This window comes from Stegostoma tigrinum, chromosome 29 (assembly GCF_030684315.1).
Source record: "Stegostoma tigrinum isolate sSteTig4 chromosome 29, sSteTig4.hap1, whole genome shotgun sequence".
Lineage (NCBI taxonomy): Eukaryota > Metazoa > Chordata > Chondrichthyes > Orectolobiformes > Stegostomatidae > Stegostoma > Stegostoma tigrinum.
Window position 1 is genome coordinate 42,021,031 of NC_081382.1, and position 20,552 is coordinate 42,041,582.

The 20,552-nt window shown below is 40.4% G+C and overlaps 1 protein-coding gene across 10 annotated transcripts in view; it reads left to right on the top strand.

Moving 5' to 3' along the window:
* The window catches only part of sptan1 (spectrin alpha, non-erythrocytic 1), a 110,004-nt gene that overhangs the window by 67,579 nt on the left and 21,873 nt on the right, over positions 1-20,552 (top strand). For 7 of the 10 annotated variants that reach the window (XM_059638348.1, XM_059638349.1, XM_048559275.2 and 4 more), the window contains 11 exons: positions 159-173; positions 913-1,044; positions 3,627-3,764; positions 4,711-4,815; positions 6,396-6,604; positions 6,778-6,898; positions 8,871-8,992; positions 10,589-10,721; positions 12,168-12,266; positions 13,911-14,070; positions 16,830-16,906. In XM_059638348.1, coding sequence (XP_059494331.1) covers positions 159-173; positions 913-1,044; positions 3,627-3,764; positions 4,711-4,815; positions 6,396-6,604; positions 6,778-6,898; positions 8,871-8,992; positions 10,589-10,721; positions 12,168-12,266; positions 13,911-14,070; positions 16,830-16,906 — 1,311 coding nt within the window. The remainder of the gene's footprint in view (positions 1-158; positions 174-912; positions 1,045-3,626; positions 3,765-4,710; positions 4,816-6,395; positions 6,605-6,777; positions 6,899-8,870; positions 8,993-10,588; positions 10,722-12,167; positions 12,267-13,910; positions 14,071-16,829; positions 16,907-20,552) is intronic. The other 3 variants (XM_059638347.1, XM_048559271.2, XM_048559276.2) reach the window with 1 other exon arrangement.

Genomic DNA, 20,552 nt, shown 5'->3' on the forward strand with positions numbered 1-20,552 from the left:
CTCTGAACATGGATTGCTTATTCCCCCTGAGGTAAATTTCTTAAACAGAAACCATATTTAAGGCTCATGTGTAGTATGAAAAGAAATTTAAATCAAGCCTAATACTTTGGCAATTTAAATATTGATGTACTTAATCTTTTCTCTTGATCTATTTTTAGCTATCCAAACTGCTGGTAAGTTTTTAGTGATTTTTTATGTAACCTGAGTCATCTTTGTAGAAAGTTACATTTTATGGGATTGGTTAAACATTGTTTTATAAATATAACCTTTTTTGTCTTCAGTTCTTATGACTGTCTTGAGTTTTAAAGTTAACAACTTAGTGCTGCTTTTAGTACTGATATACTTTTATGTTTGTGGTATATCGGGTGATTCTCCTGATCTTTTAAACCACATTGTCTTTTGTGTTAATTTTAAAACGAATGCATTCATTCAGTTGACCCTGTCCTTGTCTCTGGGTGCTTTTGTTGTCTGATCACTACTGGTGTGTGGTGTTGTCAATATTAACCTCTAATACTATCGTAACTGATTTATTTTTCTTCTGAGGCCCTGTGACTGTTTCAGTGTAAAGTCAAGCAGGTATTCCAGGTAGAATTCATGCTCTGGACCTGGCAACGGCATCCTCAGCAATTGATCTAACATGATTGAAATTATTTGACTGTGACAAATTGTAATATAACTCTGAATTACTTTTACATATGATCTGCGTTGTAATTACAAAATGGGAGGACTGCACAGTTGCAAAAAAAATTTTAGTTCTGATACTCATTGCGATCAAATGGCACCAGTTTAAAAATTACTCTGAAGCTGTATGGTCTGGCACACTTAATTACTGACATGTCATAGGCCTTGGAGAGACTCTTCTGAATGTTGACTTTTCTTCTGTATGCTGACTGTTATTTTACTCTTCTGCAGAGCAAACATCAGAAGCATCAGGCATTCGAAGCAGAGCTACATGCCAATGCTGACCGAATCCGTGGGGTGATTGACATGGGGAAATCACTGATTGATCGAGGGGCATGTGCTGGTAGTGAAGATGCTGTCCAGGTGACCAAACAAATTTATCTAGATGAAAGTGGATAAACCAATTTGAAAATCTGTGATTTAAAGGCAATTTTTTTTTTGTACCTTTGCAATGTTTATGCTGTTCCATAATAATAGTTAACTACTACACAGTAATTTAACTGCTCCATTTGTCTGGAGATTGAGGGGATAGATAGGAGATCACCATAATGGACCATATTAAGAATACAAATGGTATTATGCAATGGAGTGTTTGGCAGCCCACCTATGATTCACCATAATTTATATGGCACAAGATAGAACAGCAAAGAGTCTATATTAATAGTCTGGGATTATTTCACGCCCTCCCGCTTTTCCCAAGTCTGCATAGTAGAAAACAGACTTTTAAATTTAGATGGAGTAATCCTGATTTTTTTTTTTTTTTCCGATTTGGTGACCAGTTTGTCTTAGCTGTGAAACCCTAAACCAACCTTCAAGGGCGACAACACCCCTCCCCCTCTGCAGTGGTCAAGACTGCCCTCGACTGTGTCTCCCGCATTTTCCACAACTCATCCCTCACAGCCCGCCTGCAATAACCACCAAAAGAGAATCCCCCTCGTTATCACGTACCACCCCACCAACCTCCAGTTCCGACCCCGCCACCAAAGCCATTTTTCCCTCCCCACCCTTGTCTGCTTTCCGGAGGGGCCACTTTCTCTCCGGGACTCCCTTGACCGCTCCACGCTCTCCTCCAGCCCCACCACACACGGCACTTTCCCCTGCAACCACAGGAAGTGCTACACCTGCCCCCACACCACCTCCTTAACCCCCATCCCAGGCCCCAAGAACTTTCCACATCAAGCAGATGTTCACCTGCACATCTGCCGATGTGGTATACTGCATCTGCTGTACCCGTCGTGGCCTCCTGTACATTGGGGAAACCAAGCGGAGGCTTGGGGGCCGCTTTTGCAGAACACCTACGCTCGGTTAGCAATAAACAGCTGCACCTCCCAGTCACGAACCATTTCAACTCCCCAGCTTTCTCCCCCCCCCCCCCCCCCCCCCCCCCCCCACCAATGCCTCAGACGACATGTTCATCCTGGGCCTCCTGCAGTGCCACAACGATGCCACCCGAAGGTTGCACGAACAGCAACTTCTGTTCCGCTTGGGAATCCTGCAGCCCGATGGTATCAATGTGGATTTCATAAGCTTCAAAATCTCCCCTCCCTCTATTGCATCCCAAAACCAGACCAGCTTGTCCCCGCCTCCCTAACCTGTTCTTCTTCTCACCTATCCCATCCTCCCACCTCAAGCCACACCCCCATTTCCTTCCCACTAACCTCATCCCACCTCCTTAACCTGTCCGTCCTCCCTGGACTGACCTATTCCCTCCCTACCTCCCCACCTACAATCACCCCTACAGGCTCCATCCCCGTATCTTTAACCTGTCTGTCTCCTCTCCACCTATCTTCTCCTCTATCCATCTTCGATCCGCCTCCTCCTTTCTCCCTATTTATTTCAGAACCCTCTCCCTCTCCCCCTTTTTCTGATGAAGGGTCTAGCCCCAAAACATCAGCTTTTGTGCTTCTAAGATGCTGCTGTGTTCATCCAGCTGTACACCTTGTTATCTTGTAAGGTAGTGAGCTTTTTAAAATTCATTCTTGGGTGTATAGGAAATAAATATAGCTTTGCTAATCCCTCGTTACCCTGAGAAAATGGTGATAGATTGAGTCAGTTGTTAGGTCACTTCAGAAGGCACTTGTGAGTCAGTCACATTGGTTTCAGACTGGAGTTACAAATAGCCCTTTGTAAAACAGGTCGGGTCTTAAAACAGTTTGTTTTATTCACTTTTTTTAAGATAATGAATTCAAATTCTCAGGCTGTCATGTTTAAAATTTGAAGTCCAATTCTCTGGATTATTAATCCAAGCTGAAGTTCTAGTTAAGATCTTCACATGCTCACTTAGACAACAATCATGAAGGTACTGTGCAGCCCACTGTCTCATATATAATGTGTGCTTGGCACTACGATTTTAAAAAGCAAAACGCACACTGTATTGATAGAGGTTGTGCAAATCAAAAAATATTAAAGGCAGCATTCTTTCAGCTTACTAGTTCATATTACAATTCATGTTACTAATTCAGCAACATAACTATGTTACTGCATTCCTCCAGTAAGGGAAAATTTCTTTGTTTTCCATTTCTGGTCACATCAAATAATCTGCTTGATGAGATATTCTGTTTAAACAAAGCATTTTACTGCATAGCAGCCAGATTATAAGGGCTAATTTTCACTTTTGGTGGGGCTTAAAACACTTCCATTTTCATTCTCATTTGTAAAATGGAAAATGCGACAATTACATACAAGAAATAACGTCCGGGTCTGCCAGTTACCTGTGCATGCCCACAGCGAAGTCACCCCTGACTTTGGTAATTTTTGCAGCAGATTGGAGAAATATTTATCTTTGTACCTTTTTTTCAGCTATTTATCGTAGTCTTGGTGAGCTAACAGAGCATGTAGACAACTCACAGCTTTCTCCTTGTGGCTTTAATGCACACTTCTTCAATTTTCATTTAACTAGCTTGATTTCCTTCTTACTAACTTAGTGGATTTACTGTCATTGATAGACTCGCTTAGGAACACTAGCTGACCAGTGGGAATATTTAGTGAAGAAATCAGCAGAAAAGAGTCAAAAGCTGAAAGAGGCGAATAAACAGCAAAATTTCAACACTGGTATCAAAGATTTTGACTTCTGGTTGTCGGAGGTAGGTAACTTTTACCATATTATTCTTTTTTTTAAAAGGAGCTGGATATTTCCTCATGGAACCTTTTTCCTTTGGGAATTGCCATCTTGTTATTATAATTGTCAATAGCTGAATTATGCTTGCAAAGTATATTTGTATATGAATAAGATTGCAGATCTTCCCAGGAATGGGCAAGTCAAGGCAAAAAATAACTTGCAGTAATATTCAGTTGATCAATTTTACTAATTGTCCCAGTATTTGAAGAGGTCAGTAATTCACAACTTCAACACATCTTGCTTTAAACCTGTGATGCCAGAGCATCTGCCTACTGCCCACAGTAACACATCATGAGTAAAACATGAGTCACTTTAACAACTTAAGATACATGTGTCCATTTAAAAGAGAGAGAATGGAGTATTATAGGCTTCAGCTGTAATTTCTCCTTTGCCTTAAGTGTATTTCAAAAAATACATAACTGCATTCATAATACATAATTATTAAAAGTCTTCTCGCCAGGCTAATAATTTTGCCACATATACGCTGTACTGTGGAAAGTTTCTAAATTTTGTATGGCAAGGTTATGTAAAGTTCTTTTTTTTTGTTAGCTAGTCTTGGGAGCAGTAGAATGCAGAAGAAGAAAAAACCTGCACCTGAGTTTGAGAGTTGTGGTTACATTTAAAATTGCCTGCAATTCTTGTTTGGCATTGAGTTGGAATCTGCTTTGAAAGTGTAACCTCACTGAACGTGTCATTCCATTTTTCCTATTTCAAGGGACTGCTTTGTGAACATAGAATTAGGATAATTTTAATTCTGTTTACATGTTCTTAGTTGTTTGACTTGGCAATGTTTTTGAAAGCATCACTTCTTCTGGAACTTGTTTCAGTAAAGGCATTGTACCAGACATTTTGAGATTTTGTTTTGGTTTTTGATCACTCTTAGCACTAAATCAAATTGATTTATTTGCAAGGTGGAAGCTCTCCTGGCCTCTGAGGACTACGGGAAGGACCTTGCATCCGTGAATAATTTGCTGAAGAAGCACCAGCTCCTTGAAGCAGATATTAATGCTCATGAGGTAATGGGAAAGAGTTTGTTGTGAATGTGTAATCATAGGTGAGAGAAACTGGTGGTTGCTTCGTGGGCTGGCCTTGAGAGCGGGGGCACAGTGATTAAACCTCTTTAGTTGAGCACCACTTCTTTTTGGCCCTCTGTTATTATGGCAGCATACCATTTTTGTGCCCTGGTGGTGCATCATACCTTGTGATGGATGGAAAAGCTGTCATCATTGTCATTAAATTATCATCCATAAAGTTGAAGCAAAGTTTAAAAAATAATCCAGTCATTGGTTAAGCCATTCAGCACGTTTTTGTGTTTGTTTGTGCTAGCTCTTTAAAAGAGCTATTCATTCAACCCTATTCTGTTGGTTTTAACTATAGCCCTGTAATCTCAGAAGATGTGCCTTTCAGACTTATTCAGTGGGTTATATTGCTTATTACTATTCTCCCAACACAAGGTGGAAAGAATGGATAAAAGCTTCAAACCTTTGAAATTTTATGAGCTCTGTTAGACTTCTCAGTAAGCTTGTAAGATACTGGGAAAATCTCCTCACTTGCATTCACAGAATGCTTCTCAGCTTGATGCTTGGTCATGTGCTATTCCTAAAAGATATGTGTGAAAACCTATGTTTAACAGAATGGAGAGGATTATTTAAATGATATCAAAAGGTGTAAAAGCAGAAATAGGTCATTGAGCCATCATTTCCTCCGCAGATTCTTGGCTCATCTTGTAATCTTTAACTCCCTTTTTTTTATAGTGAGTTTTGAGAAGGTTTTTTTTTAAAATTTCCTGTCTCTTCCCCCGTAACTCTTGATTCCCTTCCTGATTTTAATCTGTCCAGTTCTACCTTTAAATATTCTTAATGGTGTAGCTTTTAATCTTTTAGCCTTAATCTTGTAAATTGAATCTTAATTTTATCTGTAATCTTTTAATCACAAATACTGCAGTTGAACCATCCCTATACTGTGTACAGAAGACCTTCTGTACCCAAATCTGTTCAAGCCTAGCCTGTAGAACCTGACCTTGTACCTTAACAATTTTAACTTCTAACATTATGGTGAATCTGTATCCCCTCTGAGGCCAATACAACATTCCCAATAGGTTATAACTAGAAAGCCCTTTTGTGATAGTAGTGTCCCTATCCCTGGACTGGAATACCAGTCGCTTGCTTCAGAGCTGTTTAATAACATCGCTGAACAAGTTGATTAGGAAAAATAGGTTATAATTAGAGCTTTCTATCTACCATCCTGTGTTCCAGCACCCACTGTGGAATACAGCATTGGTCATTAGTATAGTTCATGCACTTGCATTTTCTACTTTAAGTTTTTAAGTTCACGAGAGTGTGCTTTATAGATGTTTGTGTTGGCCAAGATAACCCACACATACACAAAGTTCTGAAAGAGGATCACTGGATTTGAAATGTTAATTCTGCTTTCTCTCGAAGTACTGCCAGATCAGCCGAGTTTCTCCAGCAATTTCTGCATTGTTTAAAGACTTAGTTGAGTCAAGAAGTGTAGCCCTCGTTCTGATCTGCTTTCTGTATTGGAGAAATGCTTCATTGTGGTTTTTCTAAATTGGTTCACTAATTGACTATTCCAGGACCGTCTGAAAGACTTGAATGGCCAGGCTGATAGTCTGATGTCCAGTGACGCCTTTGATACCACCCAGGTGAAGGATAAACGTAATGCAGTGAACAGCCGATTTCAGAAAATTAAAGACATGGCGACTACTCGCCGTGCTAAGCTGAATGATTCACATAGGCTTCACCAGTTCTTCCGTGATTTGGATGATGAGGAATCCTGGATAAAGTGAGTTGGGATAACATACAATTGTTTAGAAAAGTCTGTCTGTAAAATTTGTGAAATTGTGCAAAGCTGACATTAATGGAACAGATAAAAATCTGGGACCCTAAGCTGCGATCCAGTGATGTCCAATTTTGTCTGAAACTGATGTAGGAACAACGTATTTTCTATTTGAATAGAGAGAAAAAATTGCTCGTGAGTTCTGAAGATTATGGTCGGGATTTGACTGGAGTACAGAACTTGAGGAAGAAGCACAAGCGCCTGGAAGCAGAGCTGGCTGCACATGACCCAGCTATCCAGGTTTGAGATCCCTGATATTCTTGCATGTATTTTTAAAACTCTTGATCCTGGTTTCATGATGTGGTAGAAAATAGTATAAGTACTAGGCCACAGATTGGGGAATGGATTCAGATCACAAATGACCATCTATCCAGTTCCTCACTTAGTCTGAGTAAACAATAGGGTATGCTTACGTTTCTTAACATAACATAAGGAGTAATTTTGGCCATTATCATTCAGACCACTGGCTGCCTGCCAGGAATAGAATGTGGGAATCTAGGACCACTCCGCTGTCTGATTTTGATTTCAGCAAAGCTTATGAGTGGTGATGAACCTCTTGATATGGCAAATTTTAAAAAGTTTGATTCTCCTTTGAAATGGTAAAACTGAGAATAGAAGTTAAAGTAGTTTCTTAAAAGATGCAAGCAGATGTGTCACGTTTATGTGGCAAACAGGCAAAGTGCACAGTCTCAGGATATATGTGGTGCATTTGGATTTTCAGAAGGCTTTTGATAAAGTCCCCCGTAAGAGCTTAGTGGGCAAAATTTAAAGTACATTGGAAAGGGAGTAAATATATTGGCATGGATGAGAAATTGATTGGCAGAAAAGAAAGTGGGAGAATAAATGGGTACTGACTTGTAGAGCAGTGCAAGGATCAGTGCTTGGGCCCTAGCCATTCATGGTTATATGTAAATTACCAGGATGAAGAAACCAATGCAACATTTCCGAGTTTGCTGCTGATATAAAGCTGGATGAGATTGAGAGTTATGAGGAAGATGCAAGGAGGCTTCAAGGTGATTAGACAAGTTGAGGGAATGAGCAGACAATCTGCAGATGCAGTGCAATGTGGCTAAATATGAAGTTATAATTGGTAATATTAATATGACAGTGTGGACGTACAAAGGAATCTAGGTGACCTTGTATAACAGTCGATAAATGTCAACTACAGATACAACAAGCAATTGTGAAAGCAAATGGTATATTAGCCTTCATTGTGTGAGAATGAAAGTTCAGAAGCAGGATGTGTTACTGCAGTTATACAAGCCTTGGTGAGATCACATCTGGAATATTGTGTACAGTTTTTGTCTCCCCACTTAAAGGTTATACTTGCCATTTGAGAGTACAATGGTTGTCCAGTAGACTGACACTGGGGAAAGTGAGATTTGGTCTGACTGGAGCTGTATTCACTTGTGTTTAAAACAATGAGAAAGGACTGATTTGAAATAATAAAATCTGAAAATGGCTGAATAGATTAAATGCAAGGAGAATGTTTTCCCTGGTTGGGCAATCCAGGACCAGAGAACACAGTCTCGGGCTATGGAGTAGACCATTTTAGGACTGACATGAGAAAAACAGTCTTCATTTTAAAGGCTAGTGAGCTTGTAGAATTCTCTAGTAGAAGCCAGTGGAAGCTAAATTACTGATTATATTCAAGAAGGATAAATTTTAGATTTAAAGACTTCAAGGAGTAGGAGGAGAAAGTGGAAATAAGGCACTGCAAAAGAAGATCAACCATGATCATGTTGAATTAAGGAGCAATCTCAAAGGGTTGAATGGCCTAGTCCTGTTCCTAGTTGGCATGTTTCTATATCAAAGCAGGCAACATGGCAAAGAAAACGTTTAAAGAATATTCTTTAAAAATATTTAATATTTTGTAATGTTGAACTTGTATCATGTTTTTGTCTAACATTTCCTTGACAGAACATTCCTTCAACCCACATAACTTGATGCTGTAGTCCATACCTAGTCTTTAAGATTAGCAACAGTTTTTGTTTTGTTTGTTTGTTCCTTTTTGAGCAAGTCATTGCAGGGGGAATCCATTTTAATTAATATTTTGTTCTTTGGGTGTAACTGTGAGTGAGTTGTGTCTCAAGTAGCCAATTAAAATTTGAATGCCCAGGCAGTCTAAACATTACAATTTATCTCCTAGTTCGAGTTAATTTCTCGCTAGTTTAAAGGAGATGCTCATGATTTGATGATTCTTTTATGACAGTCTGTATTGGAGACCGGAAAGAAGCTGTCCGATGATAATACCATCGGCAAAGAAGAAATTCAGCTGCGATTGTCTCAGTTTGTGGCACATTGGAAGGAACTGAAGGAACTTGCTGCTTCTCGGTAAATCCAGTTTATCTAGTAGTTTTAACAAATTCTAATGTTGGGTAAGAAAAATAATTTCTGCAAGCACAGGTCAGTCAGCAACTGTGGGTGGAGCTGATGGTTCATTGTTTCAGGCAAAGCCCTTCATCAGAAAAAGAAGGAAGTTTCATTTATAGAGATAACAAGGTGGAGATGGATTAACACAACAGGCCAAGCAGCATCAGAGGACCAGGAAAGCTGGATGTTTTGGGCCTAGACCCAGACATTTTTCTGAAGGGTTTAGGCCTGAAACATCAGCTTGCCTGCTGAGTTCATCCAACTCTACACCTTGTTATCTCAGATTCTCTAGCATCTGCAGTTCCTACTATCTCAATTACACTTAGAGTCCCTTTTAACAACCTCAAATGCCCCAAAGTGCTTTGCAGCCAACTGGCTAATGCAATCATTTGTTACAAAATAGGAAATTGGAACGAAGAATGAGCACACACTTTACTAGGATTAGTAGAAAAAATAGCCAGTTAGATAGTCCATACTCGGGTAAATTGAATTACTTCTAACTTTTTTTAGAAAAAAGTGGGAAATTATTAGATGTATAAGATTACTGGGGCCATAAGAAGAAACATAGAAGCAAAACAAGCCTCTACAAAACTAGAGGTAATGGGAACTGCAGATGCTGGAGCATCCGAGATAACGAAGTGTGGAGTTGGATGAACACAGCAGGCCAAGGAGCATCTTAGGACCACAAAAGCTGATGAAGGGTCTAGGCCGAAATGTCAGCTTTTGTGCTCCTAAGATGCTGCTTGGCCTGCTGTGTTCATCCAGCTCCACTCTTTGTTATCTCTACAAAATTAGCTTCTCTTGACGGCTGATTTAGGACTGATGTGCACTGTGCACGTTTCATATGTTTCCTTTGACAAACATAGGACCTTTTTGTGTACGTAGTTAAGCAGCCTCCACCACAGGCAGCCATAAAGTCACTGCAAAGTGTTTGGGGTTGACCAGGCAAATAGTTGTAAAAGGGCCACACTCGTTCACCCACATCATGCACCTCAACCCCTGATTTTTAACTGGGGTAGTTAGATCCACCTCAAGGTCTGCAGTAATTGTTCAATCACAATAACCTCATGCACAGCTTTCTTCTGAAAGATTGATGGGACTTGGATTTCTATAGCACCCTTTGCAAACTTGGGGCATCCCAAGTGGTTTACAAACAGTGAAGTTGCAAAGCTGGAAACATAGTGCTTTGCACGCCACAAACTCCCTTTTAAAGCAAAAAGATTATGACTCGATCAATTGTTTGATGTTGGTTCAGAGCATTGAGTGTTCATGGTTGGTTAGCATGTGGGTGCCCTTGGCAAGGATAGCATATGTTGCCCATCCCTAATTGCCCTGAACTGTTTGGCTATCTAGGCCGATTCAGAGGGCAGTTAAGAGCTAACTACAACGCAGTGGGCCTGAAATCGGCCAGGTCGGGTAGGAATGGTAGATTTCATTTCCCAAATGATGTTCATGAACCAGGTTGTTTTTAGTTACATAGTTGCTGTTAGACCAGCTGACTATTGTTCTGCCTCCTAATAGCAATCACTAGATATGTTAATTTGTCCTACATTGCAGAGGACAACGTTTGGAAGAATCCTTGGAATATCAGCAGTTTGTGGCAAATGTTGAAGAAGAGGAAGCCTGGATCAATGAAAAACTGAATTTGGTGGCAAGTGAGGATTATGGAGACACGCTTGCTGCAGTGCAGGTCAGTGTCATTAGGTTTGTAAATTACACTGATGGGAAATATGGCAAACAGCATATCAACTTCCTCAGCCACTGAGCATGTAATTTAAATGTAAAGCTTTTGTTTCAGGGAGGCAGTCTTGATGCTGAATCTAGCAAATTTACTTGCTGCTGGCTACACGAAACCTGTTCTGGCAGCACTGGAGTAGTCCAATGTCATAGTCATCAGTTAACTAGTTAATGTAACTAATATGATGGTGATGCATGTACATCTTGGGGATTCCCAGGAAGGTACTATTACACTTTTTAGGTCACTTCACTTTGTTAAGGACTAGCAGATGATGCATTCTAAAACCTGTATGTCCTTGGCTTCCTTTTTACAGTTTTTCATCTGCAATATTATAAATTTTTTTTAAAAAGTGCCTATCTGTCTCTCCTCTCCTCTTCTGTCTCATTGTCTCTTTGCCTGCATTCTCTGACTGTCTGTCTATTAAATGGGAATAGGTAGAATTTAATCATGTTGTGTCTCCAGGTTTAATTTGACTCTGAGATGGTGTGAATAATTGGTGTTATTGGATCGGTAGCCCATCGTACACATTTTATTTTACATTGAAATCAAAACTACCCACCTCTGTTTATCCGGTTGAATAAGTTTTAGACTGTGGCTTATGATTTAGTCTTTTAAGAAGATAATTAACAATGTATACGAAAGTATGTGAAGTAAAGCCTGTGTTTGTCGTAAGAGTCACACAGCTGTACAGCGTGGAAACGTGCCCTTTGCTCCAACTCATCCATGCTGACCAGATATCCTAAATAAATCTAGTCCTATTTGCCAGCACTTGGCCCATATCCCTCTAAACCCTTCTTATTCATACACCCATCTAGATGACTTTTTAAATGTAAGCATATCAGCCTCCACTACTTCCTCTGCCAACTCATTCTATGTACGCACTACCCTCTGTTTGGGGAAAAAGTTGTCCCTTAAGTCCCTGTTGCCCCTCTTGCCTTTTAAAAGTATGCTCTCTTTTTTTTTGGACTCCTTTTCTCCACTGCCACCCCCCCACCAAACAAAATACACATGCGTGCACGCACACACGTGTTCGCTCACTCAGACGCATCCTGGCCCACCTCTGCATGATTTTACAAATCTTTATAAGTTCACCCCTCAACTTCCAACGTTCTGGTGGGGGGGGAGGGTAGGTCCCAGCTGATTCAGCCTCTCCCTATGGCATAACCCCTCTTCTATCCTGGCAACATCCTCGTAAATCTTTTCTGAACCCCTTCGAGTTTCACATCATCCTTCCTTTAGCAGGGAGACCAGAATTTCACACAGTGGTTAAGCCAGTTTTGGAATAATGTCCTGTACAACTGCAACATGACCTCCGAACTCTATACTTAATGCGTTGACCAATAAAGGCAGGTCTGTCTTTGAAATGTGCTGAAGTAGGTCTCATTTTACTTTCTGCAGGGATTGTTGAAAAAGCATGAAGCATTCGAAACTGATTTCACAGTTCACCGCGATCGCGTGCATGATGTTTGTGCTAATGGAGAGGAATTGATAAAGAAGGTGAGGATCATTTAACATATTTGTTTCTATGTTCATGACATTATTTTTAGTGGTCTCCCAACGTGCTATAATGCAACAATTAATGTTTTTGAGTTTCTAACTATTTCTCCCTGAGGATTTTCCTCCTTTTTTTAACCTGGTTAAAGGTTAGCTGAAACCTAATTTTCTGCATTGAAAGCAAGTTGAGCCCACAACCTTCTTAATTACATAAAACACTTTTTTTTTCTACTTGTTCAAGATGATAATATTGCAGCTGAGTCTTGAGCTGACTAGACTGTTGAATATGATTTGACTAAATTGCATTACCACTAGTGTCCTGGCCTTATACTTAAACACAATGTGAAATGTATAACCTAGCAACGACAGCACACTCTCTTCTGTTATAAATGTTCAAAACATCCTAATAATACTGAGAATGTAATGGTGGGCACTAGACTCTGTCATTACTGTGTAGAACTTGTTTTTCACTACTAATAAAATTCCAGTTTACAAACTTTAATCTTATAGTGTGTTTCCCCAGTTATTTACTGAGCTTTCCAATAAAGAACTGAACAACAAGATCAAGAATGTCTTGGGTTTGATTTCAGCCTCTGCAGAATTTCTGATTTTTAGGCAGAGTAGCAGTAACAAACTTGCCTATACAGCAGTTGTTGAAGCCATAATAACAGCAGTAATTCAAAAAGAAAACCTTCTGCCATTTTCAGGAAATAACTCTGGTCTCGCTGGTACCATCCACAGGTCATTATGACATTTTAAAAGCACATTTTCTTTCCTCCCTCCCCCACTGTGACTCAACATCAAGACTCCTCAGCGAAACTATAGGGCAACAGCAACCGACTTGATGTTGGGAGATGGGGAGCCAGAAATGTGTGTGGACACTGGTCTAAGATCAGGTCAGCTGTGCAGCCCTCCATCCTTAAATAGATATTGTGACCCTCCTGTTTTCTAGTTCTAACACATGATTTCTTCAGTGGGCTAGCAGAAAGCAAGTGTTATGTGTGGAATTGTGTACCAACAAGCTGTTGGTAGCAGAGAGAGGGGAGGAGCCTGGCAGGAAGAAAATGTTGTTATAAACTTTTAAGTGGGTGCCAGTCACACTCTGCTAAAATTCCACTACAATACCCGAGTTTTATAAGCCTTAACTGGGTGTATTGGCAGGTGACAGTAATAAAGACAGTGGAGCCAAATTGTCTTTGCACAGCATGAGGTCAAGGTGTACTGGAGTGGAATAGCAGTTAGGAGTGGGAATCCTGTACACCTTGACCCCATGATACTTCAAATGCATGAGAATAATTGTAGTCAGAATGAACCTGGGATTAACTGAACTACTTAATAATTACTTCCAGTGCAAGCATTCTTTGTCATTTTCTAATTCTGTCTTCTCCTCCTCCCTCCCCAATGTTGCTTTACATACCTGTCAATCCAGGACTGATTTGGATTCTCTGCAAACTGTGATCATGGTTCCAAATGCTTCCCTTCTCTCTTTCAATAAATGTTAACAAGCCATTAATTAGTGAATTTTTGCCAATAAGTTAGAATTGTCACCACTTCACTTCTGAAATTGCTTACAGTTGTTGACCAGGTTTTACAAGCTATAATATTATGTACTAAAAAAACAGTGAACTGTTTGATTATCACTTGCAGGATAATCACTACGTGGAAAGTATTGTAGCAAAGATGAAGGGATTGCAAGCGAAAGTGACAGAATTGGAGAAGGCGGCTGCACAGAGGAAGGCAAAGTTGGATGAGAACTCTGCATTCTTGCAGTTTAATTGGAAGGCCGATGTAGTTGAGTCATGGATTGGTATGTTTCTGTGTGTTAATGAGCAGACAGTCAGAGTCAGCTATTATGGTTGAGATATTTTGATAAAATCACCCAAAAGACGTATGAAAAATAAGTATAACTTTAATTCTGTCAGTAAATTGCTGGGAACTGCACTGACTCAGACAATGCTTAACTATTCGTGCTGTATAGTTTTGTTTTTGGATTGTTTTAAACTGTGCTAAAGACGTTTATGTAAATGCAAGTCTTGTTATTCGTACCATGAAATTACAAGTAAAGCCTCTAAATATTCTCTCATCCTCTATAAATGTAGTTAATTTCAAGAGGATTAACTTGCATCTGTATAATTTATTTGACATTCTCAGTCATCCCAAATTTTTTTTCTTTTGTTTTTATTCATTCATGGGATGAGGATATTACTGACCAGACAGCATTGATTGCCCATCCCTAACTGCCCAGAGGGCAGTTTAGAGTCAGCCGCATTGCTGTGGGTCTGGAATCACATGTAGGCCAGACCAAGTAAGATGACCATTTCCTTCCCTAAGGGAGATTAGTGAACCAGATGGGTTTATGCGACAATCGACAATGGATTCACAGTCATCATTAGATTCTCAATTCCAGATATTTTATTGAATTCAAATTTCACCATCAGTCTTGATGGGTGCCGGATATATTATCTGGGTCTCTGGATTCACAGTCCAGCGATAATGCCATTGCCTCCCTATGCCTTGTCGTTGTTATACAGGCAAATGTGATAGCCAGTGCTTTATGAAAGACTGCATAAGTGATCAGATAATCTACTATTTTTGTAGCTGAATGAGAGAGATGTTTTATCCAGCTCCTTAGCAATTTTCAACAGTAAGAGAACAATTTTTTTACGTCAAATTAATGCTTGTAGTTTGTGGTTAGGCAAAGATGCCACTTTATAGAACCAAGATGGATAAATAGGTAGAAGCCATGATCTTATTGACTGTTGGGAAAGGGCCAACTGCCTGATGTGGGCCTTCAACCCACAATTTTGACTCACAAGTGATTGTTCCACAAACTGGACCACATTGACACAAAAACGTAAAATCCTTGTTGTTAAACTTGAAGGCACAGAAAAGATTGACAAGGATGAGAGAGTGCTTGTGCAGCAAAGAATGTTGCTGGGACTGGAGTGTTAAGCTATATGGAGAAGCAGAATAGGCTAGGCATTTTTCCATGGGGCATCAGAAGTTTATAAAATCATGAGGGGCATGGATAGGGTGAGTAGCAGCCAAGTAGTAGGATGAAGGAGTCCAAAACTAGAGGGCATAGGTTTAAGGTTCCTTTTTAAATGTTCCCTTCTCACCCAAGGGGTAAGATTTTCATGCCAAGGGTGGTGCGTGTGTGGAATGAGCTGTGAGAGGAAGTGGTAAAAGCTGGTACAATTGCAACATTTAAAAGGCATCTAATGGGTATGTCAATAGGAAGAGGAATATGTGGCAAATGAGACTTAGATAGGATTTGGGCTGTCCAGTTAACATGGACAAGTTGGACTGAACAGTCTCTCTCCATGCTGTGTGACTCTTTGAATTTCTCCATTTACTCTTCTGAGAAAGCATCTAACCACTGGGTAGGCTCTCCACCCAGCAGCTTACATCAGAAACTTGAGTGCGATGAATTAGGTATGCTCTCCTACTATTTTCCCTGCAATTAAAATAAACACTTTATCATTGACATTTGTGATGCTGATCTCTTATTTACAACAGTTGATAAAATAGTGATTAGTATTTGTAATTTTAATGATTTTAATTGAAAACTTTATGGTATCTACTCAGACAAACTGGTTTTTGTGCTACCTCAGTGGGCAAATTTTCCCAATGCAACCTGAAGCCAGTGATCAAAGGTCTACTATGATCACTGTAATTTGTGTAGAATCCGAAGCTTTAATTTGGGGGTGCAAAACACCATTTGGAATCAGGTTAAAATTGCAGCAAAGATTATATGAACATGAACCCATAAACATGACAGGGATTCTATGACTACAACAAAACTGTCTCTTTTAACAAATTATAGTTCCAAAGAGCAGAATGAGGCTATTTGGCCCTTTTCTGAGCCTGCACCGACCCTCTGAAGAGCAACCCACCCGGATCCATGCCCTATAACCTGCAATTGTCATGACTACTCCACCTAGCCTGCACATCCTTCAATATGATAGGGCAATATAACATAGTCTACCTAACGTACACATCTTTGGGCTGTGGATGGAAACCTGAGCACCCAGAGAAAACTCATGCCGACATGTATTCCTCTTGGGGTTTGTTTATTTAACTATTTATCTATTGCTGGTGTTTGGCCTCTTTTTTTTGCTAGAATATGTTTTCTTTTAATAGTCATTTCCAAAATACTCAAGTTGTCACTTCTCATATTGAAGACTGGAAAGACCGTAAAAGTTGTGGGAGCGTTTTGCTCTGTCCTATTTTTGCCCTACATTCAGAATTCCAACAGGATGGTGGTGATGAGGGAGTTGCATCCCTTAAATATTTTTCCTTCCCCATGCTGTGACAGGTGGTTCTCCTTCATCCTCTAAGAAATGAACCTGTGACTTGGTTAACAGTGTGGCTCACTGGGCAGGTGAGTTTTAAGAATAAAGATTAGGAGTCTTGGGGAGAGAATTCCAGAATTTTGGGCTAAAACAGCCAAAGTCATAGCCACTAGTGTTGGGGTAACAAAAAGTTGGAATACTGAGAGTATTCTGGATGATTGGAAATGAATTACAGGTCTTCAGTCTTGAATGTGTTTCTCTGTCCTTTCAGGTGAGAAAGAGAACAGTTTGAAGACAGATGATTATGGACGTGATCTCTCCTCTGTACAAACATTGCTGACAAAACAGGTAATCAGTTCTTGTGCTGAAGTTATTTTCATTAAGATTGAACAGACAACTTGATCAAACCAAAGTTCTCCTTATCTCTGTCTTAAAATTGAGAGTTTGATTCTTTAAAACTCTCCCCTCTCCCGGCTGTAGTGATTCCCACCAGAGGGGGGCATCCTTTCAGCACCCAACCTATCAAGTCCCTTCAGGATCTTGTATGTTTCAGTAAGATCGTCTTAACGTATGCAAATTGGCATAGGTTGTATTAAATTGGAGAAATGAATGCATGGCCTGAAAACCTAGTGTGGTAGAACTGGGTTCCAGTTTCTGGACCTCTGGCAGCATCACTGGGGAAAATGGGATTTGTACTATTGAGAGAGTCTCCTGTTGAACCAGGCTCAAGCTGGTTTTCTTGTAAACTGAATTAGGCAGGGTTTTGAACTAAATGGGGACAAACGATCAAATTTGGGAATGTGTGAAAAATCAGTAGATATGAGGCAAAAGTGATGGATGAAATGAGAAACAGACCATGACAGAAGTAGATAAATTCAGTAGGTGGATCTTGTCAGAACAGCACAGCAATAATTATGGAAGATTTTAATCCACATAGCGACTGGAGAAATCAGATTGGCAAACGGTTTAGAAAAGGAGTATGTCAAAATTTTTTTTTGGAACAACAAGTCTGGAAACCAGAAAACAGGCTACACTAGACCTGGATAATAAAATGTGAGGCTGGATGAACACAGCAGGCCAAGCAGCATCTCGGGAGCACAAAAGCTGACGTTTCGGGCCTAGACCCTGCATCAGAGCTCTCTGATGCAGGGTCTAGGCCCGAAACGTCAGCTTTTGTGCTCCTGAGATGCTGCTTGGCCTGCTGTGTTCATCCAGCCTCACATTTTATTATCTTGGAATTCTCCAGCATCTGCAGTTCCCATTATCTCTCTTACACTAGACCTGGTACTGCTCAACATGATAGGATCAATTTGTTCCCTCATGGTTAAGGTGTATATAAATTGTAGCATGAGGGAGAGTGGAGTGGGTCAGAGACTTTAAATAAGGGCATGAAAGCAGAGTTACCTAGCTTGTATTGGAAATTAGCTTCAAGGAAAGGTCAATAAGATGCAGTGGCAGACAGTCCAGGATTTATTTTCAGAATGCACATAATAGATTCAGTTCTGGAAAGCCCAGAGCAGGACTGTGGCAATGGAAAGGACAGTTGGACTCTCTCTAGTGGTTTTTTTTTTCTTATCTTTATTCTAAGTCGGTGCAAATGGCATCATGTATGACAGAGAATGTACACACTTTTCACTCTTTTTACACTGAACTCATGTGACAATAAGTGATTCAGTTCCGAGCAAGAAATCACCAAACAATTAATAGAAGGATCAATTACTGTATCAGAAGATAGTCATAAATGTAAAAGCACATTGTGAATTTCTGTAAATATTTTATGAATGAACATTTAACAAAGTGAGTGTTGACCTATAGAAAGTAGGCCAAGAGGATTATAAATGAGAAATACAGGTCGCAGATCAATTGAACAGGTATTTTGTATCAGTTTTCACGACCGAAGGTACAAGAAGCTTCCCAGAAGTGGTAATTTAATCAGGAAATGAAAACTTGGGAAGAAAGAGTGGTGTCAAAACTGTTCCTCAGGCTGGCAGCTGGTGACAAGTGGTGTTCCACAAGCATCAGTATCAGGACCGCAACTCGTCACTCTATCCATTTAATGATCTAGATCAAGGAACTGTGGGCGTTCTGGCTAAGTTTTCAGACGATACAAAGATAGGTGGAGGGACAGGTAGTATTGAGGAGGTGGGGAGGCTGCAGAAGGACTTGGACGGGCGAGCGGGCAAATGTGGGAAAGTGTGAGGTCTTGCACTTCGTTAAGAAGCACAAACTATTTTCTAAATGGGGAGAAAATTCGGAAGTCTGAAGTGCAAAGAGACTTGGGAGTTCTAGTCCAGGATTCTCTCAAGGTAAACATACAGGTTGAGTCAGTAGTTAGGAATGCAAATGCAACTTTGGCATTTATTTTGAGAGGACTTGAATATAAAAGCAGGGATGTACTTCTGAGGCTCTATAAGGCTCTGGTCAGGCCACATTTGGAATAGTCTGTGCAATTTTGGGCCCCATACCTCAGGAACCCCTGGAGTGGGATCAGAGGATGCTCATGAGAATGGTACCAGGAATGAAAAGCTTAACGTATGAGGAACGTTTGAGCACTCTGGGCTTATACTCGATGGAGTTTAGGAAGGATGAGGGAGGGTCTAATTGAAATTTACAATACTGAATGACCTGAGAGAGTGGGTGTTGGGAAGATGTTTGCATTGGCAGGAAAGACTAAGACCTGAGGGCACAGCCTTAGAGTAAAGGGAAGACCTTTTAGAACAGAGATAAGGAGAAACTTTACAGGGTGGTGAATCTATGAAATTCACTGCCCCAGAAGCCTGTAAAGGCCAGGTCATTGAGTATATTTAAGACTGAGATAGGTTCTTGATTGTTATGGGGATGAAGGGTTACAGGGAGAATGGGGTTGAGAAACTAAACAGTTGTGATTTGGGTCCGCTCTGCCATTCAGTGGGCTGAATGGCCTAATCTCTGCTCCTGTGTCTTATGGCCTTAACTTGGAAAATCACAACCATTAGCGTATTAGTACTCAGTAAATTCTTTCAGCGGTAAACTGGCAGATGGCTAGGAATTGATCGATTTTAGTCTAGGGTGTTAAAAGAAGTGGTATGTAATATATTGATGCATTGGATTTTTTTTCCCTTCAAAATCCCTAGATTTAGGGAAGCTTCCATTTGGACAGGAGGATAGCAAATAAATTAGCTTTGTCACAGACCAAATGAGTACAGTGAAAAGTTTATACTGCACTTTTGTTTCTAGAAGGCATTTTATAAAGTGCTACATCAGACGTTATTGTAGAAACGGATAGCTTATGGTATTGGAGGTAGCATTTTTTGCATACGTAGAAAATTGGCTGGCAAACAGGAAGCAAAGTGGACATAAATGGCCTCTCTCATGCTGGCAAGTGATCGGAGTGGTGTGCCGAGACTGCAACTGTTCAGATTGTGTAAATGACTTTGACTTAGGTGAAGGGGCAGAAGGTATGGCTGCCAAATTTGCTGATGACACAAAGATGGGTAGGTATTAAGTTCTGAAAAGGATATGAGACTATGAAAGATATAAATGGAAAAAATCTGGCTTGTTGGATAGGAATATGAAATTTTCTATTTTGGCAAGAAGTTGAAAAATAAAGCTTATCTAAAAGGTGACAAAGTGTGCAGGTCTGAGATGGAGGGGGACCCATTTGCTGCCCTTGTCCTTCTCGATGGAAGTGGTCCTAGGTTTGGAAGGTGCTGTTTCAGGATCTCTAGTGAAATTGAGTGCATCTTGTAGATGGTAAAGCAGCGTGTACTGACCGTCAGTGGTGGAGGGAATGGATGTTTGTGGATGTGGTGCCAGTCGAGTGGCCTGCTTTGTCCTGGATGGTGACAAATGTCATGTGGTGTTGGGGCTGCTTTCATCCAGGCAAGTGGGGAGTATTCCATCACACTCGTGACTTGTGCCGTGTAGATGGTGGACAGGCTTTGAGGAGTCAGGAGCTGAGTTACTGCAGTATTCCCAGCTTCTGACCTGCTCTTGTAGCCGCTCTTAATGTTGA